This window comes from Pogoniulus pusillus, chromosome 25 (assembly GCF_015220805.1).
Source record: "Pogoniulus pusillus isolate bPogPus1 chromosome 25, bPogPus1.pri, whole genome shotgun sequence".
NCBI classification, from domain to species: domain Eukaryota; kingdom Metazoa; phylum Chordata; class Aves; order Piciformes; family Lybiidae; genus Pogoniulus; species Pogoniulus pusillus.
The window spans coordinates 16,211,687-16,234,293 of record NC_087288.1 but is presented as its reverse complement, the minus strand read 5'-3'; the positions used below and the strand labels follow the sequence as shown (position 1 = coordinate 16,234,293).

The 22,607-nt window shown below is 48.3% G+C and overlaps 1 protein-coding gene across 2 annotated transcripts in view; it reads left to right on the top strand.

The window, feature by feature from the left end:
* The first annotated feature begins 9,902 nt into the window (after positions 1-9,902).
* The window catches only part of DUSP10 (dual specificity phosphatase 10), a 33,916-nt gene continuing 21,211 nt past the window's right edge, over positions 9,903-22,607 (top strand). For both annotated transcript variants that reach the window (XM_064164557.1, XM_064164555.1), the window contains exons 1-2: positions 9,903-10,035; positions 11,661-12,506. In XM_064164557.1, coding sequence (XP_064020627.1) covers positions 11,705-12,506 — 802 coding nt within the window. In that variant the 5' untranslated portion in view covers positions 9,903-10,035; positions 11,661-11,704. The remainder of the gene's footprint in view (positions 10,036-11,660; positions 12,507-22,607) is intronic.

The following is a 22,607-nucleotide window of genomic DNA, read 5'->3' as shown; positions in this document are numbered from 1 at the left end:
TCTGGTGACTGACTTTGGCTGCACAGGGATGACTGCTGGTTGCTCGACTGTGGTAGGAGGCATGGGATTTGTGAAACAGGATGCAGAGCAGCCTCTGCTCTACCTGCTCACTCCATGCTGGTCATAAAGCAAGCTGCCACTAGTGCTGTGGTAGTCATAAGCAGAACAGGGTCAACTGCCTACTTCAGTCAACATGACAGAAATAGAGTTGATCTCAACAAGATCCCAGCTCTTTCTTCCTGCTAAGTTTCCACTTCCCATTTTGGGATTACTGTAATCAAGCTGAGGAAGAGACCATTTGTTCCATGGATGGGGATAACCTGGGCAGGAAGAGAGGAGTCACTTGAAGATGAACTTTGAGAAAGGAGTCTCTGGCCCACAGAGAGGGTCCATGTGGTTCAGGAGCTGTTCCTATCCAGTCATCATCAGCCAGACCTGTTCTCCTTCCCTTCTGGTGGTGGCTATGCCAAAGGAGGGAGGTGCTTGGGCTGAACCATCTAGTCTGACCCAGCAAAAATTTCCAGGTTTGCAAGTGTGCACATCCATTAAACTGCCCAAAGTCTGGCTCTGCACAGAGCCTCCCCTGTCTGCTGCCAAGGAATATTGATGCTATTCTCTTTGGAGGTGAGATAATGACAGCCCTAATACAGATGGAAATGGGTGAGGTAGGAAATGACACTGAATGGTACTCTAACTGAGCAGCAGCTTACAATACAGTGCCTCTGCCGTACACAAACTAGTTAGGATGTTCTCTCAGGACAAACGTTTGGATGGATTTATGATGGTTCAATTATTTCCCTCCAAAACACCTGCAAACACCAAAGTGCAGCACTGCTGATGGCTGACTGATGAGCTTTACCTTGCAGCCTGCCTCTGTATGTCCTCCATCTCCCCTGGGCTTGAAGGAGGGCTGAGAGTCCAAGGTCCTTCTCTCTGGCTAAGTGGGAAATTGAGCCACATCACTCACACTCCTGAGAAAGTCTGCTGCAGGTGGCCTCTGAGTAAAGGAGCAGATGGTGGTTTCTCTACATGGGTAGTGCTTTGCTGGTGAAGTTCTCCTTTGTGGCTCTGAGAAGGGACACAGCTGCCCACCTTTCTGGCTTTTTGCTGCTGTCCTTCTGCTATTTTGTTGTAAGTGCTGGTGCAAATTCAAGAACTGACCAGGTGGAGGAGAGGTAGAGGAAGGGAGGTCCACGCTGCTTCTGCTGATTGCTTTCTCACCAGGGTGAGATGCACAGGCCAGCACAGGACAAGGAGCAGCTGTAGAGGAGAGGCAGGCAAAAAAGTGCTGCATTCTTAAGAATGCAAGTCCAGATAACCAAGACTGGGTTTTGACCCTTGGTAGTCAGGTTGATCATGGCAGTGAGGGAGGCTGGTAACAGCACAGCTCTGCATTAGTTACACATCTGCTGTCTCGTGGGGCTTTATGTGGCCATGCAGCATCACACTTTTTCACAACCTCGACCTTCAGAGCCTGTCTGGTGTCTGCAGCTGAGCTGACCAAACCTGTAGTCTAGGTCGAAAGTCTGATGTGGAAGCCTGATCTAGATGATGAGAACCTTCTCACGTAAGACAGGAGCTGCCCTTCCTAAAGGGAGGCTGAACAAGGCCACCGCTGAAGCAGTTATAACAAGCAGTTGGAACAAGCATCTCAGAAGAACTGTTCTGGTACACTTCCAAGTGCAGATAAGCCATAAAGGTCATATTCCTGTCCTGCTTCCCCTTTTGTTTGTGGGGGTGGAGGCAGAAGTGTGCAAGACAGAGTATTCTCACTCTTGCATCTCAGGAGGGAGTTGCTACATCAGCCAGTGACAGAAAAAGGAGGAGGCTGAGCACAAAAAAGGCAGGAGCTGCCACTTCTGGCCTTCAGAAGCAGACATACTCCCTGGCATGAGGAGGAAATGGTTTGACCTCACCCACCTTTGCAAACAAGCACCAAGACTAGGGTTTGTCCAGGAACCCCTGGTGGCTTAGGGGTGACCTCATTGCTGTCTACAACTACGTGAAGGGAGGATGTAGCCAGGTGGGGTTGGCCTCTTCTCCCAGGCAACCAGCAACAGAACAAAGGGACAGAGTCTCAAGTTGTGCCGGGGAAAGTATAGGCTGGATGTTAGGAGGAAGTTGTTGGCAGAGAGAGTGATTGGCATTGGAATGGGCTGCCCTGGGAGGTGGTGGAGTCACCGTCCCTGGAGGTGTTCAAGCAAAGCCTGGCTGAGGCACTTAGTGCCATGGTCTGGTTGACTGGCTAGGGCTGGGGGATAGGTTGGACTGGATGATCTTGGAGGTCTCTTCCAACCTGGTTGATTCTATGATTCTATGATTCTATGAAATGGCTTGACCTCACTAATCTTTGCAAACAAGCACCAAGTCTGGGGTTTGCCCAGGAACACACCTATACCTGCCCTCAGCCAAGGGCCTTGAAGGACCCTCAGAAGCCCCCTGTGCCATGGTGTCAGCTGTGGCATGCCCTCACCTACCCTTTGCATGCCCATCTGCAGCTCCCAGACTGCCAGGCCAGGCCAATCGGATATTTGCCTGCGGGAAGGAGACCTTGTGCCAGCGCAGAGAGAGGCAGCATTTGCTCTCCCGGGATCAATAGGCTGCTTTGCATGCACTGGCCCAGCCGGCTGTCAATAGTGCTGCAGCCTTCTGGGCTCATGGCTCTGCTCAGAGCAGCAGCTACTCTGCACTTATTTTCCAATACCTCTGATTAGAATAATTCACCTTCCCTGATCTCTTTTTGAAGCCAGAAGGGCCTTAGCCTTTATGACCTGAAACTGATGAACAGAGCTGCAGGAGTGACTCCAGCTGGACTTCCTCCAGTCCTCTTGCCCTGCTCCCCATCAAAAGTATCTTCCACTTTGGCTTTCTTAAGGAGAGACAGAGCAAGGGATCTCACTCAGTCTCTAAGAAAAGGAAGTAAGCCTGTGTCTGGCCTGAGCAGAGACTATAAATAAAGACCTTCAGAAAGCAGTTCCCTTTTTCTTTTCACACTCTCTCACTCCTTCCCTCCTGACACTCACATCCCCCTCCTGTGAGGCATAGATGTGCTGCCTGCCCCTTCCTGTTGAAATACTCCTGGTGGGGAGAACATCTCTAAACTTCCTGTGCCTGGTGGTATGCACCCTTGGGAGGTCAGTAACTGCATACTCACCCAAACAGTCACTGGTTAAACAGGGAAATAATAATGACAAAATCACTGTGGGGGAAGAAAATATTGATTAGAATCCTCTGTCCTGCTGGGCTTTGGCCAGGCTGCAAACAGAGGTGGTTGGAGAAGCTGAAACACAAATGAGCAAGTTGGACCCAGGCAGGTTTGAAAAACTACCTGACTTTACTGAAGCAAACTGCCATTTAATCATTTCTCTGTTGTTTTAAAGGTGGCATATGCTGCCAGGTAAGTGGAAATATGTTTGTTTTGAAGCCCTGCATGAACATCCTGCAGAGGAATTAAAATGTCAGTCTGTGGCTGCATTTATTTAATGAAATTGCATAAACAAGGCTGTGAGCACAGATCATCTTCTCACTTGAGTGCTGCATCTTAAAGGTGTTGATCTGCTTTCCTCTCCTTCCAGTGCACAGCTGAAAAAGGGTCAGGGAGTGTTCAGGGGTCTGCTGGCCCTGGGTTAGGTTGCCCCCCTGCTTCAGCTGCGCTTCAAACTAACCCACCTCACCTGCAGCAGCTAAAGGAGCTTGCATGGTTGTTTCATGCAGTGCTACCAAGCACCAGGAAGGCAATGACATCTGCAAGGGCTGTGACCACAGCCCCATGGCAGCAGCTGAGAGCTGAACTGGAGCAGGCACAGAGGTCAGCAGATATGTGTTGACATCATCTGCCTGTCTGCCTGTGGTGTTGCTTTGTTTAAAGTGATGCTGCTCACTGGTGTCATCTCCTTGCCCAAATGCCCCCACGGCACGTCCCAAGGAAGGGACACCTGGCATCACCCTGTCTGCTCCTGTGTAACCCACACAGGTTACTGACTGTGCAGTAAAAGGACTTACACTGCTATAGCTAGCAGTGTCACTTAGGTCATTCTGTAGCAGCTTCCTGACTGAGAAGTCACAGGAAACAAGAAGGAGTAGAGGAACACATCTTCATGTTTATTGATGAATCTTATTTTTCTTATAAACTCACTCGGTGTACAGTTTTAAGCCTGCTCCCTCCCTTAGAAGATGAGCTATTTGTCTAACAGGGATTATGTTTCCTCTTGTACCAGAAGATCAGTTAAGAGGGAAGTTTGCATTTTACTCAGGAAAGGGCCTTGAGAACAGACTTCAGAGAGAAAAACAGGGCATCCCTTCCTTGCAGAAGGCCAACAAACTAAATCAAGTGGTTTCTCAGCTTTGCCCGTGTAGTGAACTGACATTCCTAATGAGGACAAATGAAGGTGTGATGCAGTGCATTAAAACCCATCAAGAATCAAAGAGCAGTAAAAAAACCTCATCTGGGCAAAGTTAAGTAGTGAACATACAGAAGCACAGTTTGGCCCCAGGGAGATCTACTTTGAGCCAGTTCATGCTGGTTCACATCCTGATGAAGTGCAAGGTACTGGTTTGCAATTTAAATACTGTGTTGGTTGGCACCTTTGCTTTGCACAGGTTTCTCAGTCTTCTGCTCCATGGTGTAAGCAACTGTGCAGCTTTGTGCAAGTCTTCCAACCTCTTGCTTCCCACTTCTGATGATAGAATTGGAAACTTTATTTACTCTGTTTGAACCTCAGGCTCAGGGGAGAGAGAGAGGCAACTGTCATTTACTGCCTATTATGGTTGATATTTCATGGAATCATAGAATCAACCAGGTTGGAAGAGAGCTCCAAGATCATCCAGTCCAACCTAGCACCCAGCCCTAGACAATCAACTGGACCTTGGCACTAAGTGCCTCATCCAGTCTTTTCCTGAACACCTCCTGGGATGGTGACTCCACCACCTCCCTGGGCAGCCCTTTCCAATGGCAAATCACTGACTTACCCCTTAAACCAAAATAACCCTCTACTGAGAGGGGTTGCTGACAGCAGCGGACACAGGAGAGCTTGGTTCTGCAGTCCACAGAGCATGTGGTGGTCATGGCAGAGAGAGAGAGAGAGAGAGAGAGAGCGAGAGAGAGAGCTTCTTTATACACCAGTTCAAATGCTTTCTTCACATAGGATATTGGAGATCTGAATATTCAGGGGGAACAGGGCAGGAGACCTTCCTTCCTCTCTGCTTAAAGTTGGAGCTGTACATGACTGTGTTGGCAAAGCTGGATGGGGCACTTGGTGCCATGGTCTAATTGACTGGTTAGGGCTGGGTGCTAGGTTGGCCTGGATGACCTTGGAGGTCTCTTCCAACCTGATTGATTCTATGATTCTATGATATGTGCGTGCGTGTGTGTCTATATAGAATCCTAAACAAGAGAAAAGGTCCCTGATGGTAGAGTGGAAGATAAGAATGCTTGGCATGGAAGAAATCTTTCAGTACCAAGGGACTCTCCAGTTTGAGAACACTTAAGGGATGTCTGTGCTGCTGGCAAGAATTGTGATGATTTCCACACCCTGTTAAATATTCAGTGTGCGTTTGTAGCAATCCTTACTCTTTTTGTGAGGTTGAACTGATCTGATTGGATTTTATGCAGTTGGTATACTGTGAGAGTTTGTGAGGATTTGCTTCAATTCCAAGATGATTTCCTCTTTTTCTGCTGGTGGTTTTCTACAAATACCTGAGCAACTGCACCATGATGGCAAAAGCGTTAGAGGGAAAGGAATGCCCAAATGCCACTACTGCTGGAAGTGGGAATTTAACTAAGATCTGACAGCTTTCATAGTAACAATTCTTGTCTGCTTTTCAGAAAACAGAAGTTTAGTTGTTAATGGATAGATAACTCATGCCTCTTATGGGTGTGAAATTACAGAAAGCAAATGTGTTTAGAAAGCTGTTCATTGCATGTGCCCAGAAAAAAAATCAAACAACAGTGGATTTGGTTTCTGAGAGCAGGAAAAAGGCCAATCTTCTGTCACAGGCTAATAAAATACATTAAAGGATGAAGTCAGTAAAAGTTCTGTAGGAAATCCTCTGAAACCAGGGAGAAGTAGCAATTTATAGTCAAGGTTCTTAGAAAAATATAAAGTTAAGTAAAATTTGAGGTAAAAGTACTTCTGGCCTCTCTTTGTGTTGTAAAAAAACTTGGCAGGGCTGAGTATTCTTCAGAAGGCAGCTCTGCTTACCATGGCTAAGCTCTGCTTGGTTCTTCTGAGCTCCTCCATTAACAAGTCACGAAGCATTTCTTTGGCACACCTTGTTAGGGCTGAGAAATCTGGTCAGAAAGTAAAAGATAGCTAAATCAATGCTTCCAAGGGCTTCCTAGTAAACATTTGCTATAGGACATGTCTAGGTTTCTGAAGATGTCTGAATGCAGAAACATGATTTCCAGCTCCCCTGGCCGGAAAAAAACATTTCAGGCAGTGAATCGATTGCAAGCCCATGGATTGAATTGATTGCAAGCCCATGGATAGTTCCTTCCCCAAGCCTGAGTGCGACTTGAAAGGGCAGTTCTGAGGCAAGCGCAAGCGGTGAGCCCAACACCAGCCTCAGCAAGCCACGGACAAAGAGGAGTACAGAACATGAAAACACTGCCTGGTGTCTGATGCTGGCACTTTTAAGGAACCATGTTTACAGAGAGAGTCTGAGACCAGTGCTAGTCTCCATTGATCTGTTTGCCAGCTTGCTGAAGAGGGCAACTGTTAAGGCGGCAATCGCACAGAGGTATTCCAAAGCCTGCTGTGCCCTTACACTGAGTGTCACAGTGACTTGCATTTCATAGACCTTCAGAAGGTGATGCCTCCAGACTATGCTCCTCTTTGCCAGTGTGAAGATGAAGCCACCCCATGATTTACTTACTCAAAGGCTTTGCTCTCAGTGGGATCAGATTGATAAAGGTTAAGCTGTTGTATGCAAGACCCTTCCCTTGGATCTCCTTTCCCCTCCAGCACGCAGGAGAATCGGTGCCTTGCTGTGGTACGGCAACACTGGAAACCGAGTGCCTGAGTTTGTGCTGGATGAGTCACAGTCCTGTGAGGAACGTTTAGGGAAAAGCAACTGATTGTTTAATGGATGGCTGGGAGGAGAAAGACCTGACTTGCTGTTTATGTTAGAACTATTGATCCAAAAAAATCAAGTATTCAGTACTTTTGCAATCTTGCTACCTGTCTTGGTGAGATTTTTCTTCTTACTCTGAGTTGCTGAATGCTGCTGTTACTGCATTTTACACTGTGTTTTGCAGCAGCTCCAGTTGTATTGTTAGTCACAGCTTGAAAATCTCGGTTGAAAAAGGAATTATCCACTTACACCCCAGAACCATAGGAATTTAGATTCAGTGTTAATCATACTCACATCACTTTACCTCCTCTAACTTCACCCTTCCTCCTCTAGCTCCAAGTGGTTGCACTCCTGATTGCAGGTGAAACTCTCCAGCACTCCTTCCATCAGGAGGACATGGCGGGGTGCATCATTACAGTGACGCCACTTCCCCTGTCTCTGACCTGGGGGACCGAGTGATGAGAACCATGAACTGTGAAAATGGATTGTGCAGTGGGGAAGGAAAGGGTGCAGAAATCTGAAGCCAAGTTGATCCATATGGCCTGAAAATCAGCTTCTGACTTTTGCCTTGTATTGCACTTGTAGCAAGGATGAGAGCTCACTATTTCACTCATGTCAAGGTCTAACAGAAAGGATGATAGGGATTTATAATTGTTCTGTAACTTGTCCCTAAAATCTTGTCCTTGAGCCTCTGTTAGTTTCCTTTTACACTGTGAAAGTGCAGCTTAATCTGAAGGCTGGACAAGGATGGACTGGCAGGATGCCAGAAGCTGGGCTTGATCTGAATTTCCACAACAAGGGCCAACTGAATCCACCCCTCTCAACAACTGGAACACTTCTCCTAAGAAGTGACTAAGAGAGTTGGAGTTGCTCAAACTGGAGAAGGCTCCAGGGAGACCTTTCTGTGACTTTTCAATACTGAAAGGGGCCCTATAAGAAAAATGGGGACAACCTTTTTAATCCAGGCCTATTGCAACGAGAGAAGGGGTAATGGCTTTAGACTTAAAGAGGAAAGGTTTAGAGTAGAGGCAAAGAAGTTTTACAGTGAAGGAGGTGAAACACTGGCACAAGTTGTCCAAAGAAGTGGTAGATGGCCCAACCCTGGAAACATTCCAGGTCAGGCTGGATGGAGCTCTGAGCAACATGGTGTAGTTGAAGATGTCTCTGCTCATTGCAGGAGGGGGTTGGCCTAGAAGAACTTTAAAGGTCCCTTTCAGCAAAAGAATTCCCCAATTCTATGATTAATTTTTAACACTAAGGTCAGGCAGGTGGAGAACCACAGACCCAGCGGGTTCTGAGCTGTGCACAGAGGTGATCTTCTGCCCTCCCCATATTTTATAGCTGCTGTGCAGGCAAGTTACTGTTTTTCTACACAAAAATATCTTGTATAGTCCTTTTTTTTTTGTTGTTGTTAAGAAGAAAATTGTTTGGCAAAGTATTTAAGAAGCAGCCTCCTTCACCTGGCACCGCTTAGACATCACCAAACAGCTTGTTGTGGTGACTGGGGAGGGCTGGCAGCAAGCACCCTGCTGCCCCAAAACTCCAGGAGCAGCAGACAGAATCCTACTTTGAGGACAACTGGTGGTCTTGCCACAGGTTGTGTGAAGAGCTTTGCCTAAGGAAACCACACTTTGAAGGGCATTTTGTGGAGGAGGTTGGTGGTGATGGGGAGGCAGCACATTCCTCTGAGGTGCAGCTTCCTCACACATTGGTGTAGCCCAAGAGGTGGCAGGCCAGGGGTTACTGGGGTGTTTGTGGCTTTTCCTGCTGGAAGGACTGGCTAGGGACTAACTATGGGCTGCCTGGTTCAAAAAGGACAGGGAACTGCTTGGAAAGGTGCAGCAAAGGGGCTGTGGTGACGATTAGAGGACTGGACCATCTCTTGTATGAAGGAAGAGGGACTTGGGGCTTTTTAGCCTAAAAAGACTGAGAGGATTTCGTCAATGCTTGTAGTTAAATGTTGGGTGTCAGAAGGATGGGGCCAGTGTTTTTTTCAGTGGTGCCCAGTAACAAAACATGAAGTAACATCCAGAAACTTAAACATAGGAAGCCCAATTGAAGCATGAATTGAACTATTGGAATGGGCTGCCCAGGGAGGTGGTGGAGTCACTGTCCCTGGAGGTGTTCAAGCAAAGCCTGGCTGAGGCACTTAGTGCCATGGTCTGGTTGACTGGCTAGGGCTGGGTGCTAGGTTGGACTGGATGAGCTTGGAGGCCTCTTCCAACCTGGTTGATTCTATGACTCTATGAGAGTGCAGAGCAGTGGCACAGGCTGCCGAAAGACGTTGTGGAATCTTCATCCCTGAAGTCATTCCAAACCAGCACGGACATATTCCTGTACAAGCTGCTTTAGGTGAACCTGCTCGGACAGGGGGGTTGGCCCAGGCGGTCTCCCTTCCAACGCCTACCACTCCCATTCTATGACGCTCGTTTCCGCAGGCGGGCTGCACCGGCAGGACCAGCTGCGCACCCAGGCGTCCGAGCGCCCAGCCCCGTCCTGCAGGGGGCGCTGTGCTGCGGGTGGGAGGGGGAAGGGAGGAGGCGGAGCTGGCTGACGCAGCCCGCCCGCCCCTCGCCGCCTCCGCCCTCCCCTCGCCGCCTCCGCCCTGTCAGCCGGGGAGCAGCTGCGGGCCCCGCGGCGCGTGCCGGCACCGCGCCTTCCCCATTGGCTGCCGATGACATCACGGCCCCCGCGCCCCGCGGCATGGCCACGCCTCCTTCCCCGCCCCTCCGCCCGCCGCCGCTCCGCTATTGGCCGGCGTGGGGGCGGCCCGCCGGCGCGCGCCCCGCCCCGCGCCCGGCCGTACATTTACGCGGTAGCGAAAAGAGAAAGTAAGGAGGATGGTGCGGGCGGTGCGCGGGGCGGGCGAGCGGCCAGCGGCGGGGCAGCAACGGCGGCAACAGCAGCGGGTGCGAGACGCAGCGGCCATCGCCGCCAGGCACCGTGCCGGGACGCGCCGCGCCGGTGAGTGCGGGAAGGCGGGGAACGGAGCGGTGCCGTTCGGGACGCGGGAAGAGCGGGAGCCCGCATGAGGCTGCCGCGGCGGGGAGCACCGGCTCGGCTTGCCTCAGCTTGGCTTGGTTCTCTTCGGTCGGCTCGGCCCGCCGCGCTTGTGGCGGCAGCCCTGGTTCTCTGCGCTCAGGGGTAAAACTTAAGTTTCCCGCTTTCCTTGTGTTTCTTTCTTGCTGTTTCTCTCGCCCCTGGCTAGGCTAACTGGGATATTCCTCTCGTTTCTCCTTGCCTCGGGCGAAGATGCTCAGGACTTATCCTTCTTTTCCAAACAGCGGAAAAGGCAAGAGGATGTTTGGGAAAACAAAAATGGGCTGCAAAACCTCCTGGGTGAGGAGCCGCCGCTGGGGCTGCTCCGCCCGGGCGCGGGACCTGCGCTGCCCCCCGGGCGAGTAGGTCGCAGCGTCTTGCCTGGCTCCGGAGATGTTCGCTGGCTCGCTCTGTAAAGCGGTGACTTCTGGGATGGGGGCTAACGGTGTTCTCCGGGCCGCCCCGGGAGGAGGTGTTACTATGCGGTGTGGGGCATCTCCGTGCTTCTTATCAACGGGTCCGCTGCGCCGCTGGATGGGGAGCCGAACCGGTGCTGTAAGCGCTTTTGGTGGAGTTGGTGAAGTTGCTACTAGGTCCGCGTTCCCTAGACAGTGCCGTGGCTGTTCCTAGAACTGCCGGGGAAGAGGAGGCATTGTGTAGGCTTTCTTAGGTTGCGGTGTTGTCTTCATCCTTCCCGAGGGCAAAGGGGCAGTTTCTAATCCCATATGCTCTCCGCTGGTAAACGTCAAGCCGAGCTTGAGCAGGCTGTGACCTTGGCTGGGGAGGAGGGAACCCCAACTTCTCAAAGCTGTGGAAAGTGTTGGAAAGGAGGGAACTTCTGCCTCTGGGGCTGCTGGAGAACAGCAGCCTTCCCAGGCCTCTGGACCTGGGGGCTTAATTGGGGCTGAATTAACCGAAGTGGGCGATGGAGGCGTAAGGCACACACCTTTTATTAAAATAAGAGAAAAAAAGGCCTCTAGAACCTGTTTTCTCCTGGGTAATTCTGCTTAACTTTATGTTTTTGAGGTTTGTAACTGTCTCAGAGAAATTATTCACAAGCTAATTTTATTCCAGCTTGCTGGAAAAGTTGCATATAGCCACTGACACATTGAGCTCTTGTGTGCTCCTCCCAGTAGTAGAGTAAGCTCTGTGACTGCTTCCCTTGCAGTAAGCAACGGGATCAAGAGAACTTGCTGCTCTGTCACTATCAGTTGCATGCCTTGCAGCCTGGGGTTTCAGAATAGCTCAGTACCATCTGCATGTAGAGAAGTGCCTCCTCCAGGGTGTAGCTGCACAGTCCAGGCTAGTTGCGTGTATCCAGCATGCCATGTGTGCACATGCAGATAGCTGAAGTATTTGCTGTGGGACTGGAAATGGTTTTTTGGGAACTGCTGTGAGCTGGTAACTGTCTGAAGGGTTTGTTAGGTTGTTACCTGTGGGTAATGGGTGTTGGAGAAGTGAGTTACTGTATCTGTGGCTCACGTGATTTCATGATCTGTTTGCATCACCACCTTCTGCTTTTCATTTTCCGTCCCTTTTGTGTTTTGCAGGGTGATCTTGAGTTCTTCATAACTTGCTAGTGCTCAGCCTCCTCATGCCTCCATCTCCTTTAGACGACAGGGTAGTAGTGGCACTTTCGAGGCCGGTGAGACCTCAGGATCTCAACCTTTGTTTAGACTCTAATCATCTTGAATCTGCCTCAGCTGCCAGCGGGAGCCACTCCAGTCTGCTTAGCACAGCTATCGTGTCCCTAAAGACTGCTAATCTCACGTATATGCCCTCATCTAACGGCTCTGCACGCTCTCTGAGTTGTGGATGCAGCAGTGCCAGTTGCTGCACTGTGGCAACATACGACAAGGACACTCAGACCCAAACTCAAGCGAGCACCAGCAGCCCCAGCGCCGGAGCCTCCACCACCTGCCCTGCCAACCAAATGGTCAACAACAATGAGAACGCTGGCAGCTTGAGCCCGCTGGGCGGAGTGGGGAGTCCTGTCTCGGGCACCACCAAGCCACTTGCTAGCATCAAAATCATCTACCCCAATGATCTGGCGAAGAAGATGACCAAATGCAGTAAGAGCCACCAACAGAACCAAGGGCCTGTCATCATTGACTGCAGGCCATTCATGGAGTATAATAAGAGCCACATTCAAGGGGCTGTCCACATTAACTGTTCTGACAAGATCAGCCGGAGAAGGCTCCAGCAAGGCAAGATCACGGTCTTGGACTTGATCTCCTGTCGTGAAGGCAAGGACTCCTTCAAGAGAATCTTTTCCAAAGAAATTGTAGTTTATGATGAGAATACCAATGAGCCAAGCAGAGTAATGCCTTCCCAGCCGCTCCACATAGTGTTAGAGTCACTCAAGCGAGAAGGCAAGGAGCCTCTAGTCCTAAAAGGTAACCTTCTTCTTTGCCCACAAACAGTATCACGGTTCACTTCGCAGTGGTTGTACTCCAGTGTCAGCCTTTCTCTAGGCTCAACTTTGAAAGTGCCTGTTTCTCTAGGGAGGCCTGAATGCCTCAAGTCACCAATGTCAAAGTGAGTGCTGTAGACAGATCCACGGAGCCAACAGCAAGGAGATGCTTGCTTTTCTCTGACTGTTGTCCTTTGTATTGGAGGGAGTGGAAGCTGGAAGGAGAAGGAAATGTGCTTCCTGGTGTCTGTCTGTGCAGACAAAGAATTTCCCCCAGTGCTTGTTCTGGGTATTTATAGTCTAAGGGGCAGCAGTCTGGGAGGATACACTTCTCTTTTAGGTTCTCAGACTGACCTTTACTTAGCAGTGTTATTTTAGTCCATATAAAACTGATCTCATAGGTGCTGGAGTTGGGCAGTGGAAGAGTAGAAGGAAGGAGGAAAGATAAGGGAGGCTACATGGTCTGAGGTATTGCATCATGGAGCAGTCAGGAAAACTTGAGGAGCAATCAACCCTTTATTTGGTGGTATGGGGTCAATACAATGAACAGAGAGTGGTATTTTATCCAAAATGTGATGCAATAGTGTTGTGTTTCTGGTGTGCATACTAACATATGTATATGATTTTCCTGGAAGGACTTCTGTTTTCATGGGGTGTTTGCTCTATCCATGCTTTGGGAGGAAACAAGCCCCATCAATTAAGGCAGCATCCAAGAAGACTTCACATTCTTAATTTCCTAGCCCCTATCTATAACAATGTTGCTCTCCAGATTGAATTTCCTGTTCTCCTGTCTCTATGCCATTCAGAGACATGGCTGGTAGAGCCTGGCCATGACATTGAGAAGCTATGGAAGGATTGGTTGCTTAGCTCATACTGTATATACCTAATTAACTTCATTTTCCTATACAACTTACAAGATGGCAGAAGAATGGGCTGGGTTGGTAGTTTATCCCCTTTCAGTGTTTAGCTTCATTGCTGAGGCTCCTAAAAGAGCTGTATCTTGTGGAAACTTAAAACTGCACTGAACTTTCAGCTTGCTCCCTGAAAGTGTACGACCATGCTAAACTTGCTGTGATGCTTGCTGCAGGTTTCCAGTGTGCTTTTAGTGAGTCTCTCAGGTCATGGTGGTGTCCTTCACGTGTAAAAGAGGGAGAAGAGGTGCTCTGCAGAGTGGGGTTATTGCTGAAGTCCTGCCATTTCTGGTGTTAATCATTCTGTTGTACAGCCCTTGCTGCAAGATGTGTGGTTGTAGTCTGGAAGCCTTCCTATCTTTAGAAAAGTGGGATGCTGAAGGTATTTTTTTCCTGTCTCCTGAAAATGCCAAAGCTTCTGTGGACCTTAGACTGGCAATTTTTTCAGTACCTGAAGTAAGATTCTGACAGAGATGGAGCTGGGAAGGCTGTGGGCAGTCCCTTGCCTCACCTTCCGATGCCGGTTGCTGCCCGCCTGCGCTGTACCCAGTTTAACAGAGTGCTTGGGGGATTGCTTGGGCTATATTTGGTGTTCAGCCACTGAGAAAGGTTAGCATCTGTCTCAGAGATCTGCTTAGCAGAAATCCCCTCCCCAAACCGTTCAGCCAGCAGATCTGGAAGTGTGCGAAGAGGCAGAGGAAGCCCAAACCCTTTGCTTTTTGAATGTAATGAGCCGGACCAAAGCGAGCCCCACATGGGGAAGTTTGTAGTGGGGAGCTGCCCCATCACTTTAATTCCTTTCCCTTCCGAGGTGGGGCTGAAAGTGGGGTCCCTTGGAGCCGAGTGCAGGGTGAAGCAGCGTTCGAGAAGGCCGTGGCTCAGTGTGAGGTGCCGGCGTGGGGCTGTAAGGCGCCGTTACTCAGTGTCGCTGGCCGGGGAGCGCCGTTGCCGCCGTGTGCGTGCTGCCGGCCGCACGCACTGACACCAAGCAGGGGGTGGCTGCGGTGCCCTCCTCGCCGCTGTTATTTTGAGCGGCGACTCCTGCTCGCTGCAACCCAGTCCTAATTTTATTGCTGGCCCATCTGATCCCCCGTGTTGTTTGCAAACACTGGTTGCTAGCCTGGCTGGCCAAGTTTCTGTCCCCCGATCCGGTGCCACCTTCTCCATGTTTGGTGCTGCCTGTCAGCCCGGGGCCCCGTTGCTGTTTTTGCGGCGCGGTGTCATGTTGTGGGGCGAATCCGATCGGCAAAGCAGAGGGTTGAGTTACAGCCGTGGCTTGCAGCGTGCTGGGGTAGCAACGTGGCCCTGCATTTGGGTTTTAGGTGCTCAGATCTGTGTTAAGTGACAGGGAAACTTTGTGCTGTTTCCAAAAGCCGGTCTGTGATCCACAGATAAATGCATCTGTTAGGCTCAAGTTAAAAAGAGGTGGCCTGATTTAAAGTAGCTGGCTAATATGTCAACTAGCAACGTGACAGGAGAGCATTGGGATTTTCTGTGTGCTCTATGGCTGGATATTAAGACCTATATTCCTTCTTTCCTATCCCTGTCTTTCTTTGCTGCTTCCTTTTAACAGGGAACATTTGCATCATTTTGATTTAAGCTCTTCGGAAGCAAAGCTTAGCTTCTTTCTTTGTTTACAAGGCACAAATAGTGCTTGAGACAGGCATAAATCCTCTATTTGAGTTTAAAAAAGAAAAGAAAATCCTGTGTTTCACAGTGCTGCTGCATGGCCTCTAGCAGCCGAAGCTGGCAGGGCTGAATCATAGAATCATAGAATCAACCAGGTTGGAAGAGACCTCCAAGATCATCCAGTCCAACCTATCACCCTGCCCTATCCAATCAACCAGACCATGGCACTAATTGCCTCATCCAGTCTTTTCTTGAAGACCCCCAGGGACGGTGCCTCCACCGCCTCCCTGGGCAGCCCATTCCAATGCCAATCACTCTCTCTGTGAAGAACTTCTTCCTAACATCCAGCCTATACCTACCCTGGCACAACTTGAGACTGTGTCCCCTTGTTCTATTGCTGGTTGCCTGGGAGAAGAGGCCACCCCCCATCTGGCTACAATGCTGCTCAGTCTGTGTACCACATAGGAAATAGGTTAGACTTGACCTTAGGTCTTTTCCAACCTAAATGATTCTGAGTTTCTCCACAGCTTTGTGCTAGACCGTGGTATTGCATGCTTGGTGAAACCTAAAGGCTTTGCTTTTTATCATTTTATTTGCATTGGGAAACGGATGAGTTAAAAGCAGTGGCCTAAGCCCAGTGTCCCTTCTACTTCAGGCTGACAGCAAAGCTTGTTGCTGAATCTGAGGAGGGAGAGCATGGTGAGTGCAGCCCTGGGCTGGCTGTCAGTAGCCCTGGTCCTCTTTGTTGCTGCTGTGCCCCTTCCCCTCTTGCCAAGCCAGCGCTGCAGCATCTCTGCCTTCCCTGATCATCTCAGCTCGTAATGAAAGCAGTCTGGAGTCATGGGGGTTTGCTTGAGTTTGGTGCTGGTGTCCAGAAAGAGGAAGTGGGAAGCTAATTTGCGTTCAGATGGAAAGTATTATTTTACCAACCATTACATGTTTAGGCTGAGCAGCTCATTTCCAAGTTAAATCTACAGAAAGTAAAAACTGAAGCATCTGTGCTGGAACATTTTAACAGCTCTTAACACAGGAGGAGTTGTCTTCGCCTCTCTGGCCAGTGTCTAGTGGTGTTGTCTTCATCCTGCCCTTCCTCCTCTGCCTTCAGACCCCGGTAGTGGGAACATTGTGAACCTGCACAGGTTCTTGTGCTTTTAAAAGCTTCTGTGTTTGCCTACATGAAAAGACCCAATTCAAAAGCAGAGGTGCAAAATGTAATTTAGCAAACAATAGCTTTGTTTTCCTCCCTGTGCTCTGTAAACTGGTGGCCAGACTGCTTCAAGGAGGATGGGAAGGAGCTGGCTGGTGGTGATAACAGCTAGTTGCTTCTCTGTTCTTGTTCCTGGTCTGAGCAGGTTATTTATGCTTTGACTTTAGGTCTTTTCATTGCTCAACTAACAGGGAAATAAATGAAGTGACTTGCTCTCATTATAGCAGGGAGTGTAAGACCTGCCAGCAAACCACTTCATGCTTTCTGCCACTGTCTAAGAATAGCTTCAGATCTCTTACCACACTGAAGTCACATATCAGTGAAGTTGAAATGGCTACAAAGGGACTGAGATACCTATAAAAGGAATAAGTACCTGTTCCATGTTGTCACATGTTTGTGTGATCAACTGCCTTTGGAATACCTGACCTGGTTATAGTCTCTTGGACATACATTTATTGTTATTAGTTTAATTATATAATTTATCAGTGTCTGTTACTTTAAGCCCTAATTGGATTACACTGCACAAATGTATCTGAGAGTGAAACTTAACACAATTGTCCACATATTCAGCTGACCAACAGAACACGTGCCTGGCACTTATTTCCACCAGAGATCTCCACTGAATAATTATTAGGTCATGGTTGTAATAAGGAAATATGTATTTTTAAGTGTGAAGTAATATATGTGAGGCTTCCAATGTGTTTGCAATTTTAGTGTGTTCCCTCTGTGCTGCAGGGGAAATCTGTCCTATCAGTCCCTGGGGAAAAAAAGACTTCTGCATGTTCTGTTAGGGCTGAGATTTAACCTTCAGTTTCAGACTCTTCCTGTTGGGGCTTTAAAAACAAACAAACCCCAAATAGGAATTGGTCATAACACTTGAAAATTTGGCTGTGTGTGTTTCTACAGCTTTTTGGGGCAGCAGTGTGATTGGAGTTCACAATCTTATCTGTTCTTTGAGGGGATGCTCCTGCAGAGGAGTGTACCTCTAAACTTCATGAATTCAGCAGCAAGCCAAAGTATAGCATGTCTTCCTAGATCATGGAATTAACCAGGTTTGGAAAAGACCTCTGGGATCATCAAGTCCAACCTGTCACCTAATACCCTCCAGTTAACTAAACCGTGGCAGTATGTGCCCTCATGCAGCCTCCTTTTAAACACCTCCACGGATGGTGACTTCACCTCTCTGGGCAGCCCATTTGAATGGTCCAGCACTCTGTGAAGAGCTTCTTCCCATCATCCAGCCTAAACTTCCTCTGGTGCAGCTTGAGACTGTGTCCTCTCATTCTGTCACTGATTGTCTGGGAGAAGAGACCAATCCCCACCTGGCCACAGCCTCCTTTTAGATAGTTGTAGAGAGCAACAAGGTCTCCTCTGAGCCTCCCCTTGTCCAGACTGAACACCTCTAGCTCCTTCAGCCTCTTCTCGTAGGGCTGTGCTCCAGCCCCCTCAGCAACCTTGGTGCCCTTCTCTGGACATGTTCCAGCACCTCAACATCTTTCTTGAATTGAGAGGCCCAGAACTGGACACAGCACTCAAGGTGTGGCCTGCACAGGGGCAAAATGGCTTCCTACTGGCCACACTATTCCTGAAACAGGCCAGGATGCCATTGGCCTTCTTGGCCACCTGGGCACACTGCTGGTTCACATTCAGTCACCTGTCCATCAGCACCCCTAGGTCCCTTTCTGCCTGGCTGCTCTCCAGCCACTCTGTCCCCAGTCTGTAGTCCCGATTGGGGTTGTTGTGGCCAAAGTGCAGAACCTGGCACCTGGGCTTGGAGTGCTGGTTTGCACAGTGCCAGTGCAAACAGTTCTCCTTGGGGAAGAGAGCAATGATGGTGTCTTGGAAAGAGAAACTGGAAGGTGATTGATTTGATTTTTTAGTTGCCTCCTTTTTTCTCTAGCTTCTCATACCCTTGAAAACTTAGCTTTAGAGTTAAGCAAACTGTTGCATTAGGCAGGTATCTCTGATGCTTGTAAAGCATCTAGCTCTGTTTAAACTGAGGGATATCCCTTGCAATGTTCCTGGTAGGTAGACCTTGGGCTAAAATTAGCTGAATGCCTCATGTGCTGCCTTTACCTTTACGTTGCTGTAGGTGAGACACTTACAGTGAAACTTTGCTGGTGTGTTTTCTGGCTCTTAGTTGTCAAGGTGAACACAGCCTTTTTGAGAGGCTCAGGGTAGAAGAGGTTTGTATTTGAGATTTGAGTGGTGTCTTCTGGATGTCAACAAATGCACTCCCTTCCAAAAGCAGCTGCCAATTTTCTTTTACCGTGGTTAGAAGCACGTAAGTTTTTAGTGCTTGGCTTTGTGATGCATTTGAAATAGAAGATCAGCCACTTACAGGTTATGACTCTCCCTCCTCACTCTCAGTGAAAAGCCACATTATAATTGATTTGTTTTTAATTTCTTTTTTTTGATGAGTAACTCTGAAGTGAAGAAATGGCATAAATGGGAGCAACAGGGACACCCTGTGAATGTTTGTCTGTTTTGCATGTTTGCATGCTGTTTAAACAAGCAGATAATGGTGATCTATGAAGATGACCTTATGCATTGTCCCTTTGAATGCAAGATAAGAGTGTGTGTGGTGCATTGGCCCTCTTGGGAAGTCTCTGGTGGGCATGAGAGAGCACTGCCTACAGAAATCACAAGGCTGACCTGAATTATCATGAGCTGTTGTTTGCCTGGAGCTTTGTTTTTAGATACTCACCTGAATCTGTCTTCAGTGGTTTGTTTTTGTTGTTTTAAACACCTTTGTACTGTAAACCTCAAACCTTTTTTTTTCCCAAAGTTCTCATTATCACAAAGGTGTTTGGTAAGCTGGGGCTTAAAGAAGAGCAACAGTTATGGATGTCACCTTTCTCCTCCTCACCTAAAAGTCTAAGTGGGCAAAGGATCCTTTGGAGAGGAGGATGGATAGAAGTGCTTTCTGGTCTTGATCCAGTGACTGTTGATGGTTATAGTGGTAAGCTTATGTGGGACATGGTATACGAAGGTGTACCAGTGCCTTTGGATCCATCCAGCAGTCAGTGTTGTGCCTTGGCTCACCCTGTGTGGAGACAGAACATGGGACTACTGTGAGAAGGAGACGTGGTGGAAATCAGTGTGATTGTTTCAGCAGCTGGAAAGTCCCACGGTGCTTGTGGTCAGTGAAGCTGTAGGGTTGGGGTGTTTTAATCACCTAACATTAGAGGTTGGAAGGGACCTTCAGAGGTAGTCCAACCTTCATGCCAAAGCAGGATCACCTCAGGTACTTAATGCCTTGTGACTTTTTAGTACAAGAAACTATTTGCTTTATGCTTGAGGCAACTTTAAGTCTGGAAGCATCTTAGCTCGCTGGAGGTTAATTTTGGTGCGTCCTCACCTGTTCAGAAAGGTATCTGTTCCCCAGGACCCTGTGTCACTCCAGAAGGTGGTCTTTGGCCTGACTTTGGAATTGTGGAGAAGCATTTTAGAGCTTGAAGAGGGAAGGAGACAGGAGAAGTCTCTCCAGTGTAGTACAGAAAGAGGGTCAGCTGGCTAGAGGGATAATTCATTGCTGGGTAGAGGGCTGGCTTTGGGCCAGGGGAGTGCTGACCAAGGCTGTGCAGTGGTCTGTGACTTTTGCCCTCTGACTAAACATACACAAGAGACTTGATCTGAGGCCTTGGCCAAATCATTTTAATCTGTCTGGGTTTGATTTTTTTTCTGTCCTTTGCATGTTTTGGAACTTTGAGCTCAGCTCTTTTGCCATCAATATTAAGTGTGGTTGGCTTAGGTTCATCTGCTGCCACAGAGGTGCCCTGTTACAGCACAGCTGAGTGCTGCAGAAAGCAGGAGAGAGACTTAGGAGCACCTCCTTCCCCTCTTCCCTGAAGAATAATAAACTGTAGGCTCTGCTTTGCCTCTAGGTAGTTTTTGTTCTTGTACTGATTTGAGATTTGTTTCCACGTGGCCCTCTGCTTGGGTGAACAGATTACCTCCTCCTTAAAAGAAAGCTCCATTCCCACTATAGAAGCCAGAACCCAGGAGAGACACAAGCTTATGATCTCCTGGCACTTGTTCTTAGTGGTGCCCCTAAAGAGCGTGTCCCAGGGGCGTGTGTGCTCACTCAGGTGAGTGAGCAAGTTTACAGGGAGCAACTGAGAGCAGGTAGGTGTGAGTGCCACCTCTTGTCCTCAAAGAGCGAGCCTCTGATTACTGCTGCCTGGGGCAGCACTAGCCTCGTCTAACTCAACTACATCCACAGCTCCCTTGGCTGAGGAACAGCCAGCCCTTGTGTCCCTGCAGTAGTCTGTCCCCACTGGAGTGGTCTGGGTTTATCAGGGTCAGGATGACTGTAAATCTGTCATCACCTGCTGCTGGGGGGACATGAGTGCACTCAAGTGTGTGGGCAGGACTTGGGAGCCACTGCTTCCACTAGGGTTAGATGCTGCGTTGTCCATGTGCATCACTCTGTTTCCAGGACAATGCCTCTGAAGGAGGAAGCTAGAAAAAAAAACACCTTAGGATAATAGTAATAAAGTGATGTGAACATGTTGATATCCAACTCATTTGCTATCTTCTAGCTTTAAAATTTCTACAGCCTCCCTGGGTTAATTTCTGCTTGATTCCCTGTAAGAGAGAAGAGCTGTTTCTAATTAAAGGTAACAAAAAGAACAAATCCTACTCCTTGTCTACACATGAGTTTTTTAACAATAATTGAAAGAGATCTAGGAAATAGAAGATAACTTGCAAGCTCCTGTCCATAAGTCAAGTTAACAGTCTCCAGCTTATTATGATATTAAGCCTTATGTAAGCAGTTGACCAATGTTTTAAAGCAAAATGTGGTTTTGGAGTAGTTGACCAGTACTGTGTTGGTAATAACAGGCTCTAATCTGTCTTGGTCTCTGCTGAGATGATGGGAATGTGTTTGTTCGGTTGATGGAAACTAAGAACAAGCCTTTTTTGCTGTGTAGAGTTTGCTGACATCTTTCAGGTACAAAACCACTTAATATGGTTGTTTAACTTGAGGTTAATCTAGGACTCCTAGGTGGTAGTCCCACAAGGCAGCGTGGCATCTGTTGAGGGAAAGATAACACAGTGCTTATGCTTCCTGGGAAGCATTAGTGTTTACTCACCTGTGGAGAGAGGGAGTTCTCAGTTGGTTTTGATCTTGCTGAAGAGATTCCTTGCTTGATTGCTCTTTAGCTCTGGATTCTGTAAATGTCTTTTGGATATTTTTTTCCTCTTCCATTGAATCTGGAATGTAGGGTTGCAAACTGGGGTCAGCTTTCTCTTGACCCTTGGGTGTTTTTAAGGTCTAGCTTTTCCTCCCTGAGCATTAGAATTGGGATTTAAGTTCCAGCAAGGCTTGTCCTGAAAGTTAGATCAGAGTGGGGCTGGTTTGCACCATGTGGTTTGCTGCTTTTATTTTCAGCAGCACCTTTTTGTGTGTTGTTTTTTTCTCTTTGTTTTCTTTGTGTGCTTTTGAAACACTTTGATAGGTGTCAAATTAGAGAGGGATATTATTGTTGCTATTTTAAGTTGTTGTTACCAACTTCTAGCCAAAAGGACAGATATTCTTCACTTTAAGGGTTTAAATCCAGCAGCAATGGATGGCACTCTCAAACACTTGTGTGGTGTATCAGCACCCAGTTTTCCTTTTGTATTAATGCATGTGTTCTGGATGTGGAGGAGCTGTGGTTTTACTGGGAAAGAGCCTGTGCACAGCATTCAGTATCATAGAATCAATCAGGTTGGAAGAGACCTCCAAGATCATCCAGTTCAACCTATCCCCCAGCCCTATCCAGTCAACTAGACCATGGCACTAAGTGCCTCAGCCAGGCTTCTCTTGAACACCTCCAGGGATGGTGACTCCACCACCTCCCTGGGCAGCCCATTCCAATGCCAGTCACTCTTGCTGGAAAAGAACTTCCTCCTAACATCCAGCCTAGACTTCCCCTGGCACAACTTGAGACTGTAGCCTGCTCTGTTGTTAGAAAGAAGCTGTCCTGAAGAGGTTGCCCTTAAAAGGGTAAAGTAAATAGATGACTGAACCATGAAGATGTCAGTGTTAACTAAAACATAGAAACTGACCAGAAATGTCCACTCCTGCACATTCAGGGTCACAGATGTCTGACACTGTACTTGGACCTTCTCCCCATTTGGATGTTCACTGCATTGTGCTTGTTCCGTGTTACCATCACACTGCCTGCTGCTGTTGGTCTCCAGGCCAGTTGCTCGAGGGATGTGCAGGGTGGTGATCAGGAATGGAACTGGTAACAGATTAAAAACCAACTTGAGTGTCTCAGAGCATACCAGATTTGTCTGCCTCTGCAAACACTCAGAGCTCTTTGTCAATATAAAACTATTTGTGCTA